The 17,805-nt window shown below is 47.3% G+C and overlaps 1 protein-coding gene across 3 annotated transcripts in view; it reads right to left on the bottom strand.

The window, feature by feature from the left end:
- The window catches only part of KIF2A (kinesin family member 2A), a 513,057-nt gene that overhangs the window by 115,550 nt on the left and 379,702 nt on the right, over positions 1-17,805 (bottom strand). For all 3 annotated transcript variants that reach the window (XM_078675133.1, XM_078675134.1, XM_078675135.1), the window contains one exon: positions 8,379-8,480. In XM_078675133.1, the coding sequence (XP_078531259.1) occupies positions 8,379-8,480 (102 nt within the window). The remainder of the gene's footprint in view (positions 1-8,378; positions 8,481-17,805) is intronic.

Raw genomic sequence — 17,805 nt, 5'->3', positions numbered from 1 at the left:
ATCTGTTTGCGGCTTTCTAAATGTACACTCACTTATAGCCTAGGCTCAGATGCTCACTACGACGGGTGAACTTCTGAAAGTGACTTCAAACTGCAGATTTCTCACCTTTTGAATATTTCCCAGACATCAGGCTCAATCAGGAAACTTTTCAGTAGCACCTCTGCACGCTGGTAGAGGTTACTGTGCAGATCTGCACTAATGTTGTTGTGTTCTGGAAATGACGTGTGGGCTGTAAATGGGTAAACAGAAAGAGATGCTGGACGGAGCGCTGAAAGTTTTCAGACACTCACCCCAGTCACAGATCTGGGTTGAATCCATCATCGTTCTTTAGTTCACTTTCCCACCAGTTGGGACCCAGCTATATGCAAGTCAGTCTTGACCTTGTGCCTCATGGGAACAGTCCAGCCCGAACTGCCAAGCCAGGTTTTCCCTGACCGGAAACAAGCATCCTGGTACCGGTTTCAGGGTAAGACCCCTCATCAGCCAGGCTAGCTTGAATCCAGTGGCAAAGTGAGCAAGGGACCCACGTCTGGACATACAGTGCCAACTTAGGGCAAACAAAGCAAACGCAGAGATGATGGACAGAGCGCTGAAAGTTTTCAGACACTCACCCCTAATCACATATCTGGGTTAAATCCATCATCTTCTTTAGCTCACTTTGCCACCTCAGGTTGGACCCAGCTATATGCAAATCAGTCTTGACCCTGTGCCTCATGGGAACAGTCCAGTCCGAACTGCCAAGCCAGGTCTTCTCTGAACCGGAAACAAGCATCCTGGGGCAGGTTTTGGATTAACACCCCTCAACAGCCAGGCTAGCGATATCGGCAGAAAGACATACAGGAGTCCCCAGTTCCACTTTAGGTGGAACGCATCTTCGAGTGAGAGACTCCTTGGAAAATCCAACACACAAAAATTATTACATTGCGTTTTCTTGGAGGCAGGGAACAGTTCCATGAGGCGCCAGTGGCTGAGTTTGTTCGCCCTGGTTAAGGGAGCCTGCCTGGTAGTTCACCACCAGTAAGATTCCTTGGTGGTCCAGCCATGTCCAGAGCAGCAATCCCTCCTGGCACAGGGTCGATAACTCCACCCCACCCTGTTTGTTGCAGTACGACATGGCGGTGTTGTCTGTGAGAATTCATACCACCCTCCCTTTGATGGGTGGTAAGCAGGCTTTCAGCACCAATCAGATGGGGCTCAGCTCCAAAAGGTTGATAAGGTGTCAGGACTTCGCCGGAGACCAGAGGCCTCCGATCTCCACATCTCCCATATATATGCCAAAGCCCAGAAGTACGCATCGGTCACCACTGTCAGCTCTGGGTGTGGAAGGGAGAGGCGCCTGCCTCAGACCCAATCGCAGTACAGCATCCACCACTGCAGATCTTTTGCAGTCTCCTCTGAAATCTGGACCAGGTCAGAGAGTTTCCCTTCATGTTGGGCCCACTGGATAACACCACAGAGCTGGTATATGCTACCTACCATCAGTCCCAGTAGCCTCAGAGTCAACCTCACTGAAATTTAGGACCAAGCCTGAAAGATCGGGATCATAGCCTGAATGTCAAGTACTCTTTTGCTGGGAAAAGGTACAAAACCATGAACCGCACAACAGTGATCTAACCCTTTACAGTATCCTTCCCAGGGAGACACACAACCAGTGCAGAGCCACCACTCCTGCACTGCACAGTGCTTCAAAGTAATTGATCAAAATTGATCAGCAGCAATTTCAAAATCATCTTGCTAGTTCCCAACAAGTCTACTTGAAGGATGTAGATAGGAATGCGACAAAGTTTGACCATTGGCTGGAGGTAACTGCCTCCTTTCTAGCCCCAGTGGCCATGATTAGATCTTGGCGCAGCAGTCCCTCGGCTCCCTGATACTCAGAAATTTTTAAAGAGTTTAAGTTAGGCTGTAAAAAACAAGAACGTCTCTGGAGATCGGCCTACGATCCCGGAGAGAGGGAAAATTATAAATGTCTTAATAACTACAAAGAAATGATAGCCAGGGAAAAACCTAAATATTTTACTCAGGAAATCGGAGGCGCCCAAAACTCCTCGAAAAAATAATGTAACACGGTTTTGTCCCTTACATCTCCACATACTGCGGACTTTGTGCCTACTCAGTTATTGTGTGACAAGATTGCCTGGCACTTTTTGAACAAAGTGGAAAATATCTTTAATGATGTTTACCAGCCCAGGGCCTTGTTTAAGAAGCCTACCTTTCCCAAAGGACAGAACCCACAGAAATCTCACGGAGGTTCGAGCTTTAATAAATCTGTTGACCTCGATAACGGGCAAGTAATAGATCTCATTGCTAAAGGTTAATCAGGTTTACCGATGGACCTTTGCCCAGTTATAGTTTTAAAATTGGCGCAAGACGGACGTGCCGGAGGCGTCCCCGCTCGAGGATCGGATTCTGGATGGCCACGTTCCTGATAGCACGATTTCGCTAATTTATAAAAAGTTGATCAATACCAGGACTGACCTACTAGATAGTCTTCGAGGGCTGTGAACCAGAGATGGTCTAGAACTCGGTGATGAGGACTGGCAGTCCGCTATTTCTTCCCCGAAGGAAGTGGCTATCCCGGCATGTCTTCGGTTCGTTCAACTGAAAATTTTGCATAGGGTGTATGTGACTGGCCCACGTCTGGTTCGAATGGGATTTTCGATGGATGGCTTGTGCAGGCGCGGATGCGGTATGGTGGCTACGTTCCTTCATATTATCTGGGAATGCCCTGCTGTGCTACGTTATTGGAACCGCGTGCATGAAGTAATGAGTGAGGTCACGGGAGTGCGATTAATGCCTGAAGCGCGAAGATGCTTGTTGAACGTCTGGGAGCCGAATGACTACAATCAAGCGCAGCTCCGTTGGGCGACCTTGGGCAACATGGTAGCCAAGCGTGATATTGCCCAATTGTGGGGCGCTCAGAGGCCTCCGACACTTCTGGGGTGGACACACAACATGGATTGGTGCATGTTTCGAGAAAAAACTGTGTATGTTTCCCGTGGCAGACCAGGCAAGTGGGGGAAAGTGTGGACCCAATGGAACGCATACCGTGGAGATATATGTACTCCCCCAATGTCGGAATTTGATGATGATTTGTCTTCCTCCCAACCTGACGTTTCCTCCGCAGGAATATAGTTGTTTTGTATATATTTTGGTCTCCTTCCTCCCCCCTCTCCTCCCCCCCTATTATTGATTGCACTACCGCTTGATTCTCTATGTACCCCCCCACAGACCACGTGATGACCCGTTTTAATGTACTGCCTTGTTTTGTATTGTTCTTTTGTTTTCTTGTTTTAAAATCAATAAAAAGTTTTAAAAAAAAATAATAATTGGCGCAAGAAGTCAGCGTTGACAACCAGTCAACATTTTTTAACTCAGTCTTTAAGGCAGGACGCTTCCCTAAGTTCTGGAAAGTTGCATCAATCTTGCAGATTTTAAAGAAACAGAATTTAGATTCTGAAGACACTAATCATTTTTGCCCTATTTCTTGGCTTCCTCTCCCTGCAAAACCTCTTGAAAAGGCAATGAATACTCAGCTAACTGATTAGATTACAGAAAATAGTTGGCTATTTGAAACCCAACATGGGTTCAGGTCGGGCTATAACACAGAATGTGCCTTGAGTAAGTCAGTCGAGGAAATCAGAGCTCTGGATAATGGAGGGAGGGCTGCCCTTATCTTATTAGATTTGTCGGCGGCCTTCAATACCGTCCACCACTCCATTCTGGTGGAACGGTTAGTGGCAATTGGAGGGCAGGGATCTGCCCTCAAACTGTTGAATTCTTCTAGTTAAGATAGGATGCAATTTGTGGCCCTAGACCCCCTCAAATCAGGTCCCTTTTATCTCCTGTGTGGAGTACCGCAAGGATCCTCTATTAGTCCTATTCTTTTCAATATTTATATCGCTGACCTAGCCCCGATCATAAAACCGTTCGGCTTTGCTTTAACATCATATCCATTCTCACTGATAACTCCCTATATGAAGTGTGGCGCCACACTCTCCTCGAGGCACGCGAGGGCACTTGCGTATCTGGCTCCCGCGGCTGCTGGTCCCGCTTGGACCTCTGGATCACCACTCTGGATGCCTTTGCTTGGCTCACCTCTGTTGAGCACATGGCACGCACCCTCTGAGATCGATCTCCTGTTCGCCTTTGTCTGCGCCTCAATCACTCACCATGTCGTGCGTTCTTATGGCGGCTTCCCCCCAACACGCTACGCGACTCAGTCTTCTGCGACGAGATAAAACCGCAATCACAAATTATTTTGAGCTGAACAAAGGCACTGTTGACTCCTCCTCCACGCTTTGGGAGGGATTTAAGGCCTTCATCCGTGGAGAAAGGATTTCCAAGCAGTCCGGTGTCCTACGCTCTATTTCGTGCACCGTTGATAAATTAGAGACGGAGATTAAGGCTCTGGACTTCTCCCACTCCTGGGACCCTGACACGCTTGCTCAGATCTGGGGGAAGCTCACCGACTTCACTGACATGGCCAACAGAGAGCTCGCATTTCTGGGCAGGGAGGCGCAGGCGCACCACTTCGGTGAGGGTGACTGCCCTGGAAAGGCCATTGCCAACCTCCTCAGTTCGCCTCACGCTGCTTCCTACATAACCGCCCTCCAGGATGTGGGCCTTGACAGAACCACCTCTCCTGAGGAAATCAAGGCACGTTTCACCTCATTTTACTAAACTTTACACAGCCAGGACAGTGCCCCGGTGCGAGGTTCTTGATCAATATTTCGAGACCCTTTAGCTCCTCTGGCTTAGCCACCCTCACCGGGAGTTCCTGGATGATCCCTTCTACAAAGAAGAAATCCTTGCTGCGATTAATGGCATGCCCGGTGACCAGGCCCCCGGTTCGGATGGCCTGCCAGCATCCTTTTATAAGACATTCGCGCCCCTTCTGGTCCCCCACTTAGCTGCCATGTACAACAAATCTTTTGAGAACGGTCAGTTTTCCCCTTCGCTCCGCGAGGCACTACTTCTAAAGCCAGACAGACCCCCAGAGCTACGCGACTCATATTGTCCCCTTTCACTAATTAATAAGGACAACAAGATCTTTGCCAAACTCCTCGCCTCTCGCCTTCTTCCTCTCATGCTGCTCATTGCTCGCCTGGACCAGTCCGGATTCATTCTTGGCCGTGCTACTTCCAATAACCTCCGGACTATATTCTCCGTCCATCAAATTAACCCTAAGCTTCCGGCAGTGGCTGCCCTGCTCGATGCCACCAAAGCCTTCAGTACCCTAGAGTGGCCCTTTCTCTTATCTCCTCCCTCGTTGGGCTTTAGCCCGGTCTTCATACGCAAAATACTACTTCTCTACACCCTTCCCACTGCCCACCTCCAGATTAACGGTCAAATATCGCAGCCTATTTCCATTGAGAGAGGTACCAGGCAGGGGTGCCCGCTGTCATCCATGCTCTTTGCCATTGCAATGGAAGCCTTGGCTGCTAATCTTCGCCAGCACCACACCCAGAGAGGTCTCGGCTTCATGGCTCGAGCTCTTGTCTCCATGTATGCGGACAACTTTACTCTCATGTTCACAATCCTCAGTGGAACCTCAGTCCACTGGTTTGTGAGGGGATACGGTTTGGGGGCTACTCCGGCATCCAGGTTAACTGGAATAAGTCTGTGCTTTCCCCCCTCACTAATGCCACACTGCCCTTCACTCCAGACTACCCCTTTGTGTGGGCCTCGGACCCAACAAGATACTTAGGCATCTGGCTGAGCAGGGACGTAGACGAACTTTGGAGAGCTAACTTTGGCCGTGCTGTGGACTGATTTGATTCCAAGATCCCCTTCTGGCACTGGTTGCCTTTGTCTCTGGCCAGTTGCATAGGTAGCGCCAAGAAGGTGGTGCTCCCAAAGTTTTTATATTTATTTGTCAATATTCCCATCTCCCTCACTGCCCACTTTTCCCCCCAAAGTCCGCTCATTGCTCATCACTCTGGTCTGGGCTGGTTGACAACCCAGAATTGCATATAATATCCTTACCCTTCTGATGTCGCGTGGTGGTCTTGGTGCCCCTAATTTTAAACTTTACGCCCAGTGTTTTCTCCATTTTTGGCTCCACCCCACTCCTTTTCAGCCGCATGTCGTGGTGGAAGCCGACCTTGCTACCCCATGGCCGCTCACGACCGCCTTGTTCGCCCTGGCAAAACTCCCACGTACCAAGATTGACACGGTGGAGACTCTGCGCTGGTCCTGGGATGGGCTTCGTAAACTCTCCGGATCCAACATGCTCTCCGCAAATGCCATACTTATTGCTCATCATCCAGCTTCCCCCCCCCCCCCCCCCCCCAGACATCCAGGATGGTTAAACATGCAACCCGCATAGGGTTTTCCACAGTGTCGGACCTCTACCCTGGGGACACATTTTCTCTCTCGTGGTTGACTCCTGCCCCATGGACACTCTGCTCTACTATCAACTCAGGGATATCTGCAGGGAGCTTCACCCCTCGTTTCCCCCGCCTCCTTCCTCGATGGCCACTCTACTTTCTTTACACGGCCCACTCCCCCCGGGAAGCTGGTCACTAAGATTTACGCCCTTACACCGGCAGCATCTCTCATTTCTACAGACCGGGGCGTGTGGCGTGCAGTGAGGACCTGGTTGTCGAACTCTCTCCAGAAGACTAGCTCTATTGCTGCAATCAGATCAAACGCCTATCCCCCAATTACCGCCTGCGCCTCATTCACTTTAAGTATTTACATAGGCTTTACCGGAGTCCTGCTCAGCTGCACAAGACGGGGCTTAACCCCAATGATAGATGTCTGCGATGTTTCGCTCCTGCGGCAGACTTCTCCCACCTCGCTTGGCTGTGCCCTCAGATCTCCATATACTGGTGTGAGGTCTGTGCCAATATTTCTGAGATCACCTCGTCGCCGGTCCAGCCTGACCCTCTGCTTTGCCTTTTAGGCTTTGTGAAATTTTGCCCAGATGCTACGTGCCGCCTGACTGCAATGCTTCTTGTCCTTGCGCGACGCAGGGTCTCCATGTGCTGGGGTTGCAGGCTTGTACCTAAGTTTGATACTTAGTTTGAGGATGCTTCGCGATGTCAGACACGCCTGTCTGAATTCTGGGACCTAACGCCAGCCAAATCCCGCCCAATCAACATATGGGGTCCACTTGTGTCTTACCTCTTATGTGGTGCGACCTCCCCCACACTCCCTACTGGCGTGGCGGCCGCTGGTGTTGGTCAATGAGTAGCTGGTTCCCCACTCATTCTCCACTCTGCTTCACTAGCCTCTCTCCCCCACTCAATGTGCCTCTTCCCATAGCCTACACTACTCCCCCAGTGCTGCCACGACACTTCTCCTTTGTATCAATTTCATGTGCCAAGTGTACGAGGTAACCTCTGCTGCATAATACTGTATGCTCGTATATGATGTCTTGATACAGTGCAATCTTGTAACCTTGATGCGCAAATTTGTTAAATAAAGGTTTTTTAATAAAAAAAAAAAACATCATATGCAGATGATTGTCGTGGCGGTAACTAGGCAACCACACTCTATTGGTAAGCAATTTCATGACTGCTATCAGCTCCTGGATGAGTTGCAATTGCTTAAAGCTCAATATCAATAAGAAGGAGGTGGTACTCTTTGGTAATGATCCATCATTCTGGTCCCAGGGTCTATTGGAGATGGAGGACGACATGGTGCATAACCTCTAGCCCGCCGTTTCTCATGTTTCCTGTGCTTTTGCTTCTTCCTGTCGGACGATGATGGAGAACTGGAGAGATGGGAACATTTAGGGCACCGCTGGTCATCTCTTTGCTCGGGCCATAAACAGTTTAGCCTCCTGCTACTTAATGGCCTTGGGATTTACACTGAGGCCTGATGATGTCAACCGTCGTACCCAAAACACCACAAACAGATGGCATGAGGGTCCATGATGGACATCTTTCCCTCATAATCCATACAGGGTTTGAACCCACACTTTTTTGGTACTACTTTTAGATTAGGGAAAGGTTTGGTAAGGTAAATTTTTCCTAAAAAGTAAAGCCCCGAATTCTCTTAGAAGGCGAGAAACAAAAATATAAAGGTTGGTAAGCCGGGTCAGGTACTAAATGACCTCAGTGGAGTCACCTGACGTGTCTTCTGGCAACGGTTGAGACCAGCAACCTCTACTGGCTACCTCGTTGCTTTGGAGTTTTCGGATCCAGTCTGAGACCTGGGAGTGTTCTACAGGTGAAGAATCTGCAGGTAGAAGCACCCATCAGAACTGGCAGTTTTGAAGTTCTTGAAAGCTAAGGATATATGTAAAAACCAAAACTAGTTCCATACACAAACATAATGATGACATACTATCTAAACCAGAAATAATTATGTATTATTTTAAATAACGAAGAAATTAAATTCTTGTTAAAAAAAAGTCAATACATTACCTGGAAGACTGCCCTATGGTCTTCTACAACTTGTTCTTCCATTTCGACCATTTGTGAAACAGCTTCATGAAAAGTAAATAACTGAGGAGAAACCTCTTCCTCCTAGGAAAATCAAAATACAACATTGAAAGTAAAGTAGCAACGGATCAACAAATGTCAATGAGCATTTCATATGATGCAGCAATTAACTTTACAATATTTAATACTTAACACAATAAACCGAATAGAGAGGTTACAGAACAGACTTGTCAACTGTCTAAACTTTCAATTAGCACTTCAAAGTCATCGTTCAAAGGACCTTGCTAGAATTTACAGGATACATTCTTAAGAGTCAAATCCACTGTTGCAAAATTTAATCATTATGGCCTAGCAAACTCTTTAGTTTATCCTCTCCTGCTCAGATATATTCAACCAACAGCTTAGTCAAACTGCTCATCTTCAATAGAATTTCTTAAACAGTCCTCTGCAAATCCAAAATAAAGGGAAGCAGAACAGTGGTACCTTGTAATCTGGTGAGGAGAGGTGAAATGGTAACATAATTCATATACACCAGCAATATTACACACCTCTTAAAAAAAATTAATTGCCTTCCAATTGCATCACCCAACTTACACACCATTGCTCCTGTAGAGCTGCATGCAGTTAACCTGTCGGACATCGATTGACTTATGGTAAGCCAGAGATGGGACCCAACATCTCAAACCCAAAATTACCCCCCTCCATCAGATATTACATTGGTGGAGACACCAAATAGCTTGCACTGTTATAGTAACGTATACTCACTGGTTGGTTACTGTTCCTAGATAGAAAGTTGCAGCCTATTCGGTTACATAAGAAAGAGGTTAGAAAGTGGTCTCTATCTGTGCTTCCAGTCTGATGAAGGTAGGGGAATTTGGAAATTTGTGCCCTCACACACTCTTGTGAGTGTCATGCTTCATCATCGGGCGTTGCTCCTCGTGGGGGTGGGGCTGCTGTCCTCGAAGGGCCCCGCGAGTGGGCTCTTTGTCGGAGATCTTTTGAGGAGACGCTGCAGTTGTGCATGTGGGTGTGTGGGCCTAAAAGGAAATGGTGTAAGTGTATTAAAATTACCCCACCGGTACCTTGAAGTAAATTTGTATTCGTAGGTCCGAGAGGTAAACGTAAAAGAAATATCCAGGTGAGATGAGGCGTCTCTATTATTATATATATTAGAGGTGGAGATATTACTCTGCTGCTCTCAGTGCCCGTGTGTGTTTGTGAGAGTTAAACCTGGTTGATATGTTTCGTGCTGGAGTGAGGTCCCTAATGGATCCTGGTGCGCTTCGTCAGGACTGTGTGGTGAAAATCGGAGAAGCAGAGTGAATATAAAAATATAGGAGCTGGGGAAAAGACACCCTATAATACCTCTATTAAGGTTCTGATTGAGTTATAGTGCTCATAGGAGCATCTCATTCATGTCCCTCTTATTACCCCTTCACTAGAATGGAGTGCCTCAAAGGTGAGTCCCCGCAGTCTCGAGGGGGGGATTTATGGAAAACGCCCCTCTGATCTGGCCTTGTAGCTGCCCTGCCACTGGGTGAATGTCGGAGCAGCGCCACCCCGACGAGGAGCAACGCCTGATGATGAAGCATGACACTCGCAAGAGTGTGTGAGGGCACTAATTTCCAAAGGAGAAATTTCCCTACCTTCATCAGACTGAAAGCACATATAGAGACCACTTTCTAACCTCTTTCTTATGTAACCAAATAGGCTACAACTTTCGATTTAGAATAGTCACCAACCAGTGAGTACATATTAGTTCTTGGGAGCAATGGTACTGGACCTACTCTTTTCCTAACGCTCCCTGACCCCCCCCAGCCTTCTCTTACTGTTAAAGTAACTGCACACGAGCTACAACTGAGGACCCTAACATTCCAGAGCAGCAAATAAGGCAAAGGCTAATGCTTCAGCACAAGAACGAACATTAATATGGAAACACTGTTAGGGAATGTTGCTGGGGTCAGATCTAAGTTTGGGGATCAAGAATGGGGATCATTTATAGGCCATCCCCATATAACCATACTACAGTAGACATGGGCCACAGAACCAGTCTTTAGATCTGGATATATATCTAGTTTACTTGCAATACAGTAACGTCTTCCGCTGGGAGGGCGTCCGGAGGGTTGTGTATTTGGCTGAGGATGACCTTGTTCCCTTCAGTCAAGATACTACCCACCAAGAGCAGAGACTTGCTGGGGATAAGCATTAAAACAGGCACTAGGCTAGGGGCCAGGCAATTCGACATTATAAACAACTACTTATGTTCTGTACTCCCAAATGCTCAGTCAAGTGCCATAGCCCATCTTTCGGCCCTAACTGAGCAGTTACATCACAGTGACTTTAAAATCATTGCGGGTGATTGCAATATGCAAATCCCTTCTGGCCCTGAAGCTCTGACTCAGATGGGGCCAGTACATGAACTTAGGGTGTCGTCTTGTTTTTCACCTGCTCCTGAATATAGGCTTCACAAGCCTTCCCTACAACTTGGTGATTTATTGGAAGCACAGGGGATGAAGGTCATGAATGGAACTATTCCATCTGAGTCTCTCCCACAACTAACTTTTAGGAGAGCATTGTATACCAACAATATCGAGTATATATTCCAGGATGAACACTCTGGCCCTCCTTAGTTGATATGAGGGTAGTGCTCAGATCCGATAGCGACACTTATTAATATACAATAATGGCTCAGAACCAAACATCTTAAACTAAACCCCAAAGAGACAGAACTCCTTCTCTTCTCCCCAGAACTATTAGTTTACCTATCCTAGAATAGATCAAAAATCTGGATGATCTTAACTGCTCTTTCTCTCGCTCTAACTCCATTAAGTATCTGGCATCACCCAGGACAAAAACATGTCCATGGAGGAGAACATCAACAACTCTGCCAAAGGAGCGCTCTGTACACTCAGACATCTCAAGAAAGTAAAGCCGTTTATCCCCCCAGATGATCTTAAGACTGTAATGCAATCCCATATCTCAAAACTAACCTACAGCAATTCCCTCCTTACAGGAACTCTTAAATGTCACCTGGCGCCCCTTAAAGCTGCTCTCAACAAGGCTGCCATACTCCTAACAGGTACTAACAAATTTGACAACATCTCTCTTTCCCTCGGTAGTCTTAAATGTTTTTTTACGAAGGAAGATGCTTTTTCAAGACAGCCTGCATCCCCCACAAAGTGCTTCATACAAAAAAAAACAGAATACTTAAAAAACAGAATTTCAAGAGCTGGAAGAGCCTGAACACTAAGAAGCTCCAACACTCTTCATCTCCTTCCTCCCAACTTCAAGAAGAAATAATTTCAGGCTTGCTCCTTAGGTAATGCTCCGTACATCTGAAACTCGCTACCCAAAGATCTCCGCTACAACTCCTACCTACCCTCCTTCAAATGGGGCCTCAAATCTCTACTCAACAGCTCCCTCAACATGCACACAAACTGTTCTAAGTTTCCCTCATTGATTAACTTACTCAACCGTCTTTTTGTTTCGGATGCCTTTCTCCTCCATGTGCCCTGTGTTATACTTTGTGACTTTAACACCACTTAGAGATGTACTGTCTTGTGACTTTCACATTACAAATTCCCTCATGCACCTCTTGTGAGCATATTTATGTATTCTCATAACCTGTAAAGCACTCAGATACTCTTTGGTTCAGCTAGCGCTATATAAAACTCAAATTAAATAACAAAATAAACACAACAGTGAGAGGGGAGGAGGTTCCTCCCTTTTGGAAGGGAGCCACCATCGTCCCCATCAAGAAGGGGAGGTTGAATACCCCATCCAAATATAGAACAATCAACTTGAAAATCTCCCAAAAAATATGTCTGCAGGTAGTTCCTAGCAAAGCTCCGATCTTTGATGAAAGACAACAACATTCTCTCAGATTGTCAAGCGTGTTTAGATCAAAGACCAATACCCTTAATTAAGTCTTCCGAGTCAAGACAATATGCTGGAAGTATGTAGTCATAAAGCGGAAACATCTCTAGGTTGCCTTCATTGACTTAAGTGCGGCATTCGGATTGGTTTCGAGGGACAATCTTGGAGGGTACTGAATACATATGGCACACACTGACCTTTTAAGAATTATTAAGGCACTACATAAGGAAACATATGCACAGGTTAGGTGGATTCAGGTGGGGATCGCAGAGAAACGACACCAATTAACTGTGGTTGTCAGGCAAGGATATATGCTTGCCCCACCCTATTTAGCTCTTACATCAACGGAGCAGTAGTCTGGTTGGCCAAGTGCAGACATGATGCAAGCAGTAGTTTTCCAAAACTCATGTTTCCAGATTATATACATCTTCACTCCTACAATCCCTTTTGGACAGCTTTTCCAATTTCTGCACAAAGAGGAGCCTCGAGGGGAACCTATCCAAGTCCATATTCATGGCACAGAATCATCATAGATTCTATGGCGGCAGGATGACACTGGATGGGGTGTCCCTTGAACAAGGGACATGCTTTGACTACCTAGGAGTCTGAGTGGTTGACAACCTGTCTTGGGCCCCTAGGGTGTAGAAAAGCAGGGCAATTCTCCCACAAAAGGGCGTATGCTATAGGTAGAAAATATAAGACTACCTCCAGTGGTGCTGTTTCCCCTGCCCTAGAAGTTTATAGGGCTATCATTTTGGCAGGGGCCCTCATATGGGGCTGAGCTATGAGGTTGTGCTCGAGTATTCGCACTTACACAAATAGAAAATAACTTCATGAGGGAACGATTTAATCTTCCTCAAAGCACTCTCCTTATGCCTCTTTGTCTTGATCTTACATTAGCTACAATAGTAAATGAAGTGCTGTTAAAACCATTGCTGTAGTGGGTGCGTTTGTGGTCAACGCCGAAACTGCCCTTGTACAGGGACGGCCTGGAAGAACTAATTGGCATTGACAAAGGAGTACGCGTCTCGTGGCTGAGTAAGGTCAAATGCCTAAGTGAATCCATCATGATGGGTGAAGTGTGGTATTCTCCCACTACACTTGAAAAAGATATCCTCACAAACCTTAAGCAGGCTTATTTGAAATCTTATGATGCACCAGATCTGGAACGAGCAAAAAAAGGAGAACACCACTGCTGAACATGTTTTATTGTTTAAATGTCATTTAAACTTTGAGCTGTATCTGGATAGGATTCATCCTTTACAAGCCTTTATATGAAACTCCATTTCGGTATCCTTCCCTTGGCTTCTTTCACAAGTAAATTGGATAAAGGAAATCTTGTAACCCCGAATTGTCTATTTTGCGCAGGGTGCTTAGAGACAGATGATCATTTCATTTTTTTCTGCACAGTGCACGCTCGTCCTCGTAGGAGATTAATTATTCTGATATATAAGCTTTTCGGGGTCTCGCATTAATGGGAAGAGAGGCAGACGTTTTATATGTGATACAATACTTTACACTGGTGAGTAAAATCACTGTAACAAATATTATGCGACAATATGGTTTCTAACATTGTTTTATTTGTTTGTACATTTTACTGCATGTTCGAAACGTCTCTTTAACTAGGTATGTATGTTTCGCTTTCATGGTGTGCAAAAACAAAAATAAAGACATTGGATGACCAGCAATATTTGTCCAGAAGCAGTCCCTTAAATGCCAAAAAGGTGACACGCATCCACGGGCCTCTCCCGACACCCCCAACATCAGCTGCACAACTCTTGCTACAGCATAGCATAGCAAACCACATCAAAAACGTTACTTTCATGACAAGAGATGGTGACCCTAAAATGTTGGCATTGCCATTGCCTCTGGAGCTGGAGACACCAACAATGTTAATATCCTAATGACAAGTTCCAGAAGATGAGGAGTGTTACAACTGTCCCCAAAATGTGCCAGAAAGAAACAGCTCTAGGCATGAATATCCACTCTCTTTTAGGACTAGACTTATATAGGCACACTGAAATTTGTTTCAAAAACTGCCTCAAAGAGACGAGAGATCACTCCTGATCCGTGTCTGGTGGCACAGAAGAACAAGCATTTACAATGCAATAGGTCGCGCATTCATGCAGGTTTGAGCTATTGGCATTGTAAATGACAAGGCCTTTTATTTATGTTTTGGGTTTTAGAACAATAAAAGGCATTGACCTCTACAATACTAATAGCTTAAACTCTCGCAAATGCGAGACCTATTGTATTAACATACAGGGCCTTCTCTCACTTGTTAGATTGTAAATATCAGAGGAAGAGGCCAGCCTGTGACATCTTCAAATTAGTGATAAATAGTGCAGTGGTGAAGATGTGTAAGTGTTGTAAATTACACAGACACAAAGTGTGAAGTGAGAGTAACATATGATCCGAGCTATAGACACTAACAAAGCGCTCCAACAACTTTCGCTCTGTGATTACACTGTCGTGATTCAGGAAGAGGGGCAAGAGGGGGCAGGGGGTATTTCCTGCCCTCTTCGCGATTTGAGTGTGCAGTGTGGCATTGCGGAATGTCATTGCTATCTTTGGCCAAATAAAAACACTCCAGCTGTAGTAGGGTCCCGGCTTCACCTCCTGGTGAAGGGCGGATGTGCTTTATGGCAGGCATGGAGGGAGGGGGGGATTGGTCTCGGCTGCAGCTCTGGCCTTGTACAGTGCTCCTGCTATTACTAGTGAGCGAGAGGCGCGGAGGTGGTGGGATTGGTGGCGGTGGTGTTGGTGGAGGAATTGGAATTGGTGTTATTGGAGGTGGTATTGGTAGTGGTGGTATTGATGGTGGTGGTATTGATCGTGGTGGTATTGATGGTGGTGGTATTGGTGTTGGTATTGGTGGTGGTGGTGGTGGTGGTGGTGGTACTGGTGGTGGCGGTGGTATTGGAGTTGGTATTCATGGACAACGGAGAAACTGCAGCTCTTATCCTCTTGGACCAATCAGCAGCCTTCGCCACGCTCTGCCACCGCACACTAAGAGTACGCCTCCACGACGCTGGAATCCAAGAAAAACCACCTCCTTCCTCTCCGGCAGAACTCAGAGCGTCCGCCCCCCCCCCTTCCGCTCCGAAGCCACCAAAATCATCTGCGGCGTACCCAAAGGCTCATCCATCAGCCCCACGTTGTTCAACGTTTACATGGCTCCGCTCTCCCACGTCGCCTGTCGGCACGACCTCAACATCATCTCCTACGCAGACGACACCCTGCTGACCTCTCCCTCACCAACGACCCCCACACTGCCAAAACCAACCTTCGCAAAGGAATGAAGGCCGTCGCCGACTGGATGAGAAACAGCCGACTGAAGCTGAACTCGGACAAGACTGAGGTCCTCATCCTCGGTCCACCCCCCTCGGCCTGGGGCTACTCCCGGTGGCCGACTGAACTAGGAGCACCTCCTACACCCACCGTCCACGCACGCCACCCAGAGGTCATCCTCGACTCTACCCTCTCCATGATGAAACAGGTCAACGCCGTCTCCTCCTCCAACACCCTCCACATGCTTCGCAGGATCGTCAAGTGGATCCCCACCGAAACTAGAAGGACGATCACCCAGGCCCTCGTCAGCAGACTGGACTACGGCAACGCATTCTAAGCAGGAGTCCCGGCCAAACTCCTGAAACGGCTCCAATGCATCCAGAACGCCTCTGGATGCCTAATCCTCGACATCACCCGCTGCAGCCACATCATACCCCACCTGAGAGTCCTGCACTGTCTCCCTAACAAGAGGATAACCTTCAAGCTCCTCACCCATGCACACAAGGCACTCCACGACACCGGACTAGCATACCCCAACAGCCGACTCAGCCTCTACACCCCCACCCGCCAGCTCCACTCCGTAGACCGCGCCCTCGCCACCGTGCCCCGCATCCGAAGAGCGACTGCCGGCAGCAGATCTTTCTCCCACCTCGCCGCCAAGATGTGGAACACCCTCCCTATCCGTCTACGGCAGAACGAAGACCTCCTAACCTTCAGGAAACTCCTCAAGACCTGGCTCTTCGAACAGTAGCAGCGCTCCTAGGTAGGGCCATGAGACCCTCACGGGTATGTAGGGCGCTTTACAAATGCTATGATTGATTGATTGGTAGTGGTACCAGTGGTGGTGGTGGTGGTACTGCTGGTGGCGGTGGTATTTGTGGTGGTACTGGCAGTGGTATTGTCCGTGGTGGTGGTGTTGTTAATAAAACAGGCTTATGAAAACAACCCGTCAGGTGGCTTTAGTGCAGATGACATGCAACACAGATTTGCTGTTGTCTGCTACAGCCCATTAGCACACGATTATGTGCTAACTGGAACTCCCATGACTTAATTCGCTAATCATTTCTAAATCCATTTTACTTGGGAGGGTTGAAACAGACACAAGATAATTACCAGGTTAAAGTGATTGAAAGCAGGTGCCCGTGTTAAGAGGCGGCAGTGTTGCTTCAAAAACACACACGCGGGTTCAGCTGAAGCAGCACATGTCCGGTCTGCAGTAAGAGGAACTCTATAAAGTAAATAGTGCTTACAGACTAAATAACAGGTCCCATCCCATATAACAACCGAAGTAAAGGGGCCAGTAGCCATGGGAGGTTACAAATGAAGACAAGCCATACTAAGGAGGGGACTAACAAGCATATTAACGAATCCGAAGGCAGCATTTACGAAAGACAATAACACAAGCCAATGAAAAATATGAGCGGAGAGTGGGTGCTGACTTCTTTCCCATACTCTACTACAGTAGTCTTGCAGATAGAGCAGCCCATGCAAGCTGCCGCTAGGCTCGCCCTAAAAAGCAACTGACGTCAGCTCGTGGGAGTGACAACTATACAAGTCTAAAAGTTATTTTCGGTGCGGAACTGCACCAATGTGTAGCAGCATGGCGGCGCCACCTACCAGCATACAGAGTTACTGCTCAAATATTTCTGGATCCACTCAGTATGGGTGATGAGAGGAGCATGACGCATGCAGAGAAACCGGACTGGACCATCATGGTGACACTGGGGTGCAAAGTACCCTCACAACTGCAGGTGGGAGGTAAGTGAAGAGAGATTCTCCACTACTCTCTCTCTCAACCTGGTGACAATATGTCCTACAGAGACGCATAAAATCAAATACTGGCAGTCCAGCTCTGCTGCTACCTGCACACAGGCACCCCCTTACAAAGCTATTATCAGGAGATCACCCTGGGGTGCAAACTGTTCTGCAACTGTTTCTACGATACACAGATCTGCCTCTTTCCTACTCTTCAGCGAACTATCCACTAGTCGGTAAAGGCACCTGAACCATGCACGCCACCTTCTGTCATGAGGACCTTCCACAACGTCGACTGCTAACATAGATATTTCTCCTGGCAGCCTAGGCCTTATATTGCTCAGTATCTTAAAAGCGTATAGCCTGTGAGAAAAGACAGCATTGCATAAAACACTAGTGGTGCTACAGCCTGAAGAAACACAGTACACCGCCACGATCTTCCGCTGGATGACACAATAACTGGAAGAACCGTGGGTGGTGAGTTGCC

This window comes from Lissotriton helveticus, chromosome 2_1 (assembly GCF_964261635.1).
Source record: "Lissotriton helveticus chromosome 2_1, aLisHel1.1, whole genome shotgun sequence".
Taxonomy (NCBI): Eukaryota; Metazoa; Chordata; class Amphibia; order Caudata; family Salamandridae; genus Lissotriton; species Lissotriton helveticus.
This window is presented reverse-complemented; position numbering and strand designations above follow the sequence as displayed.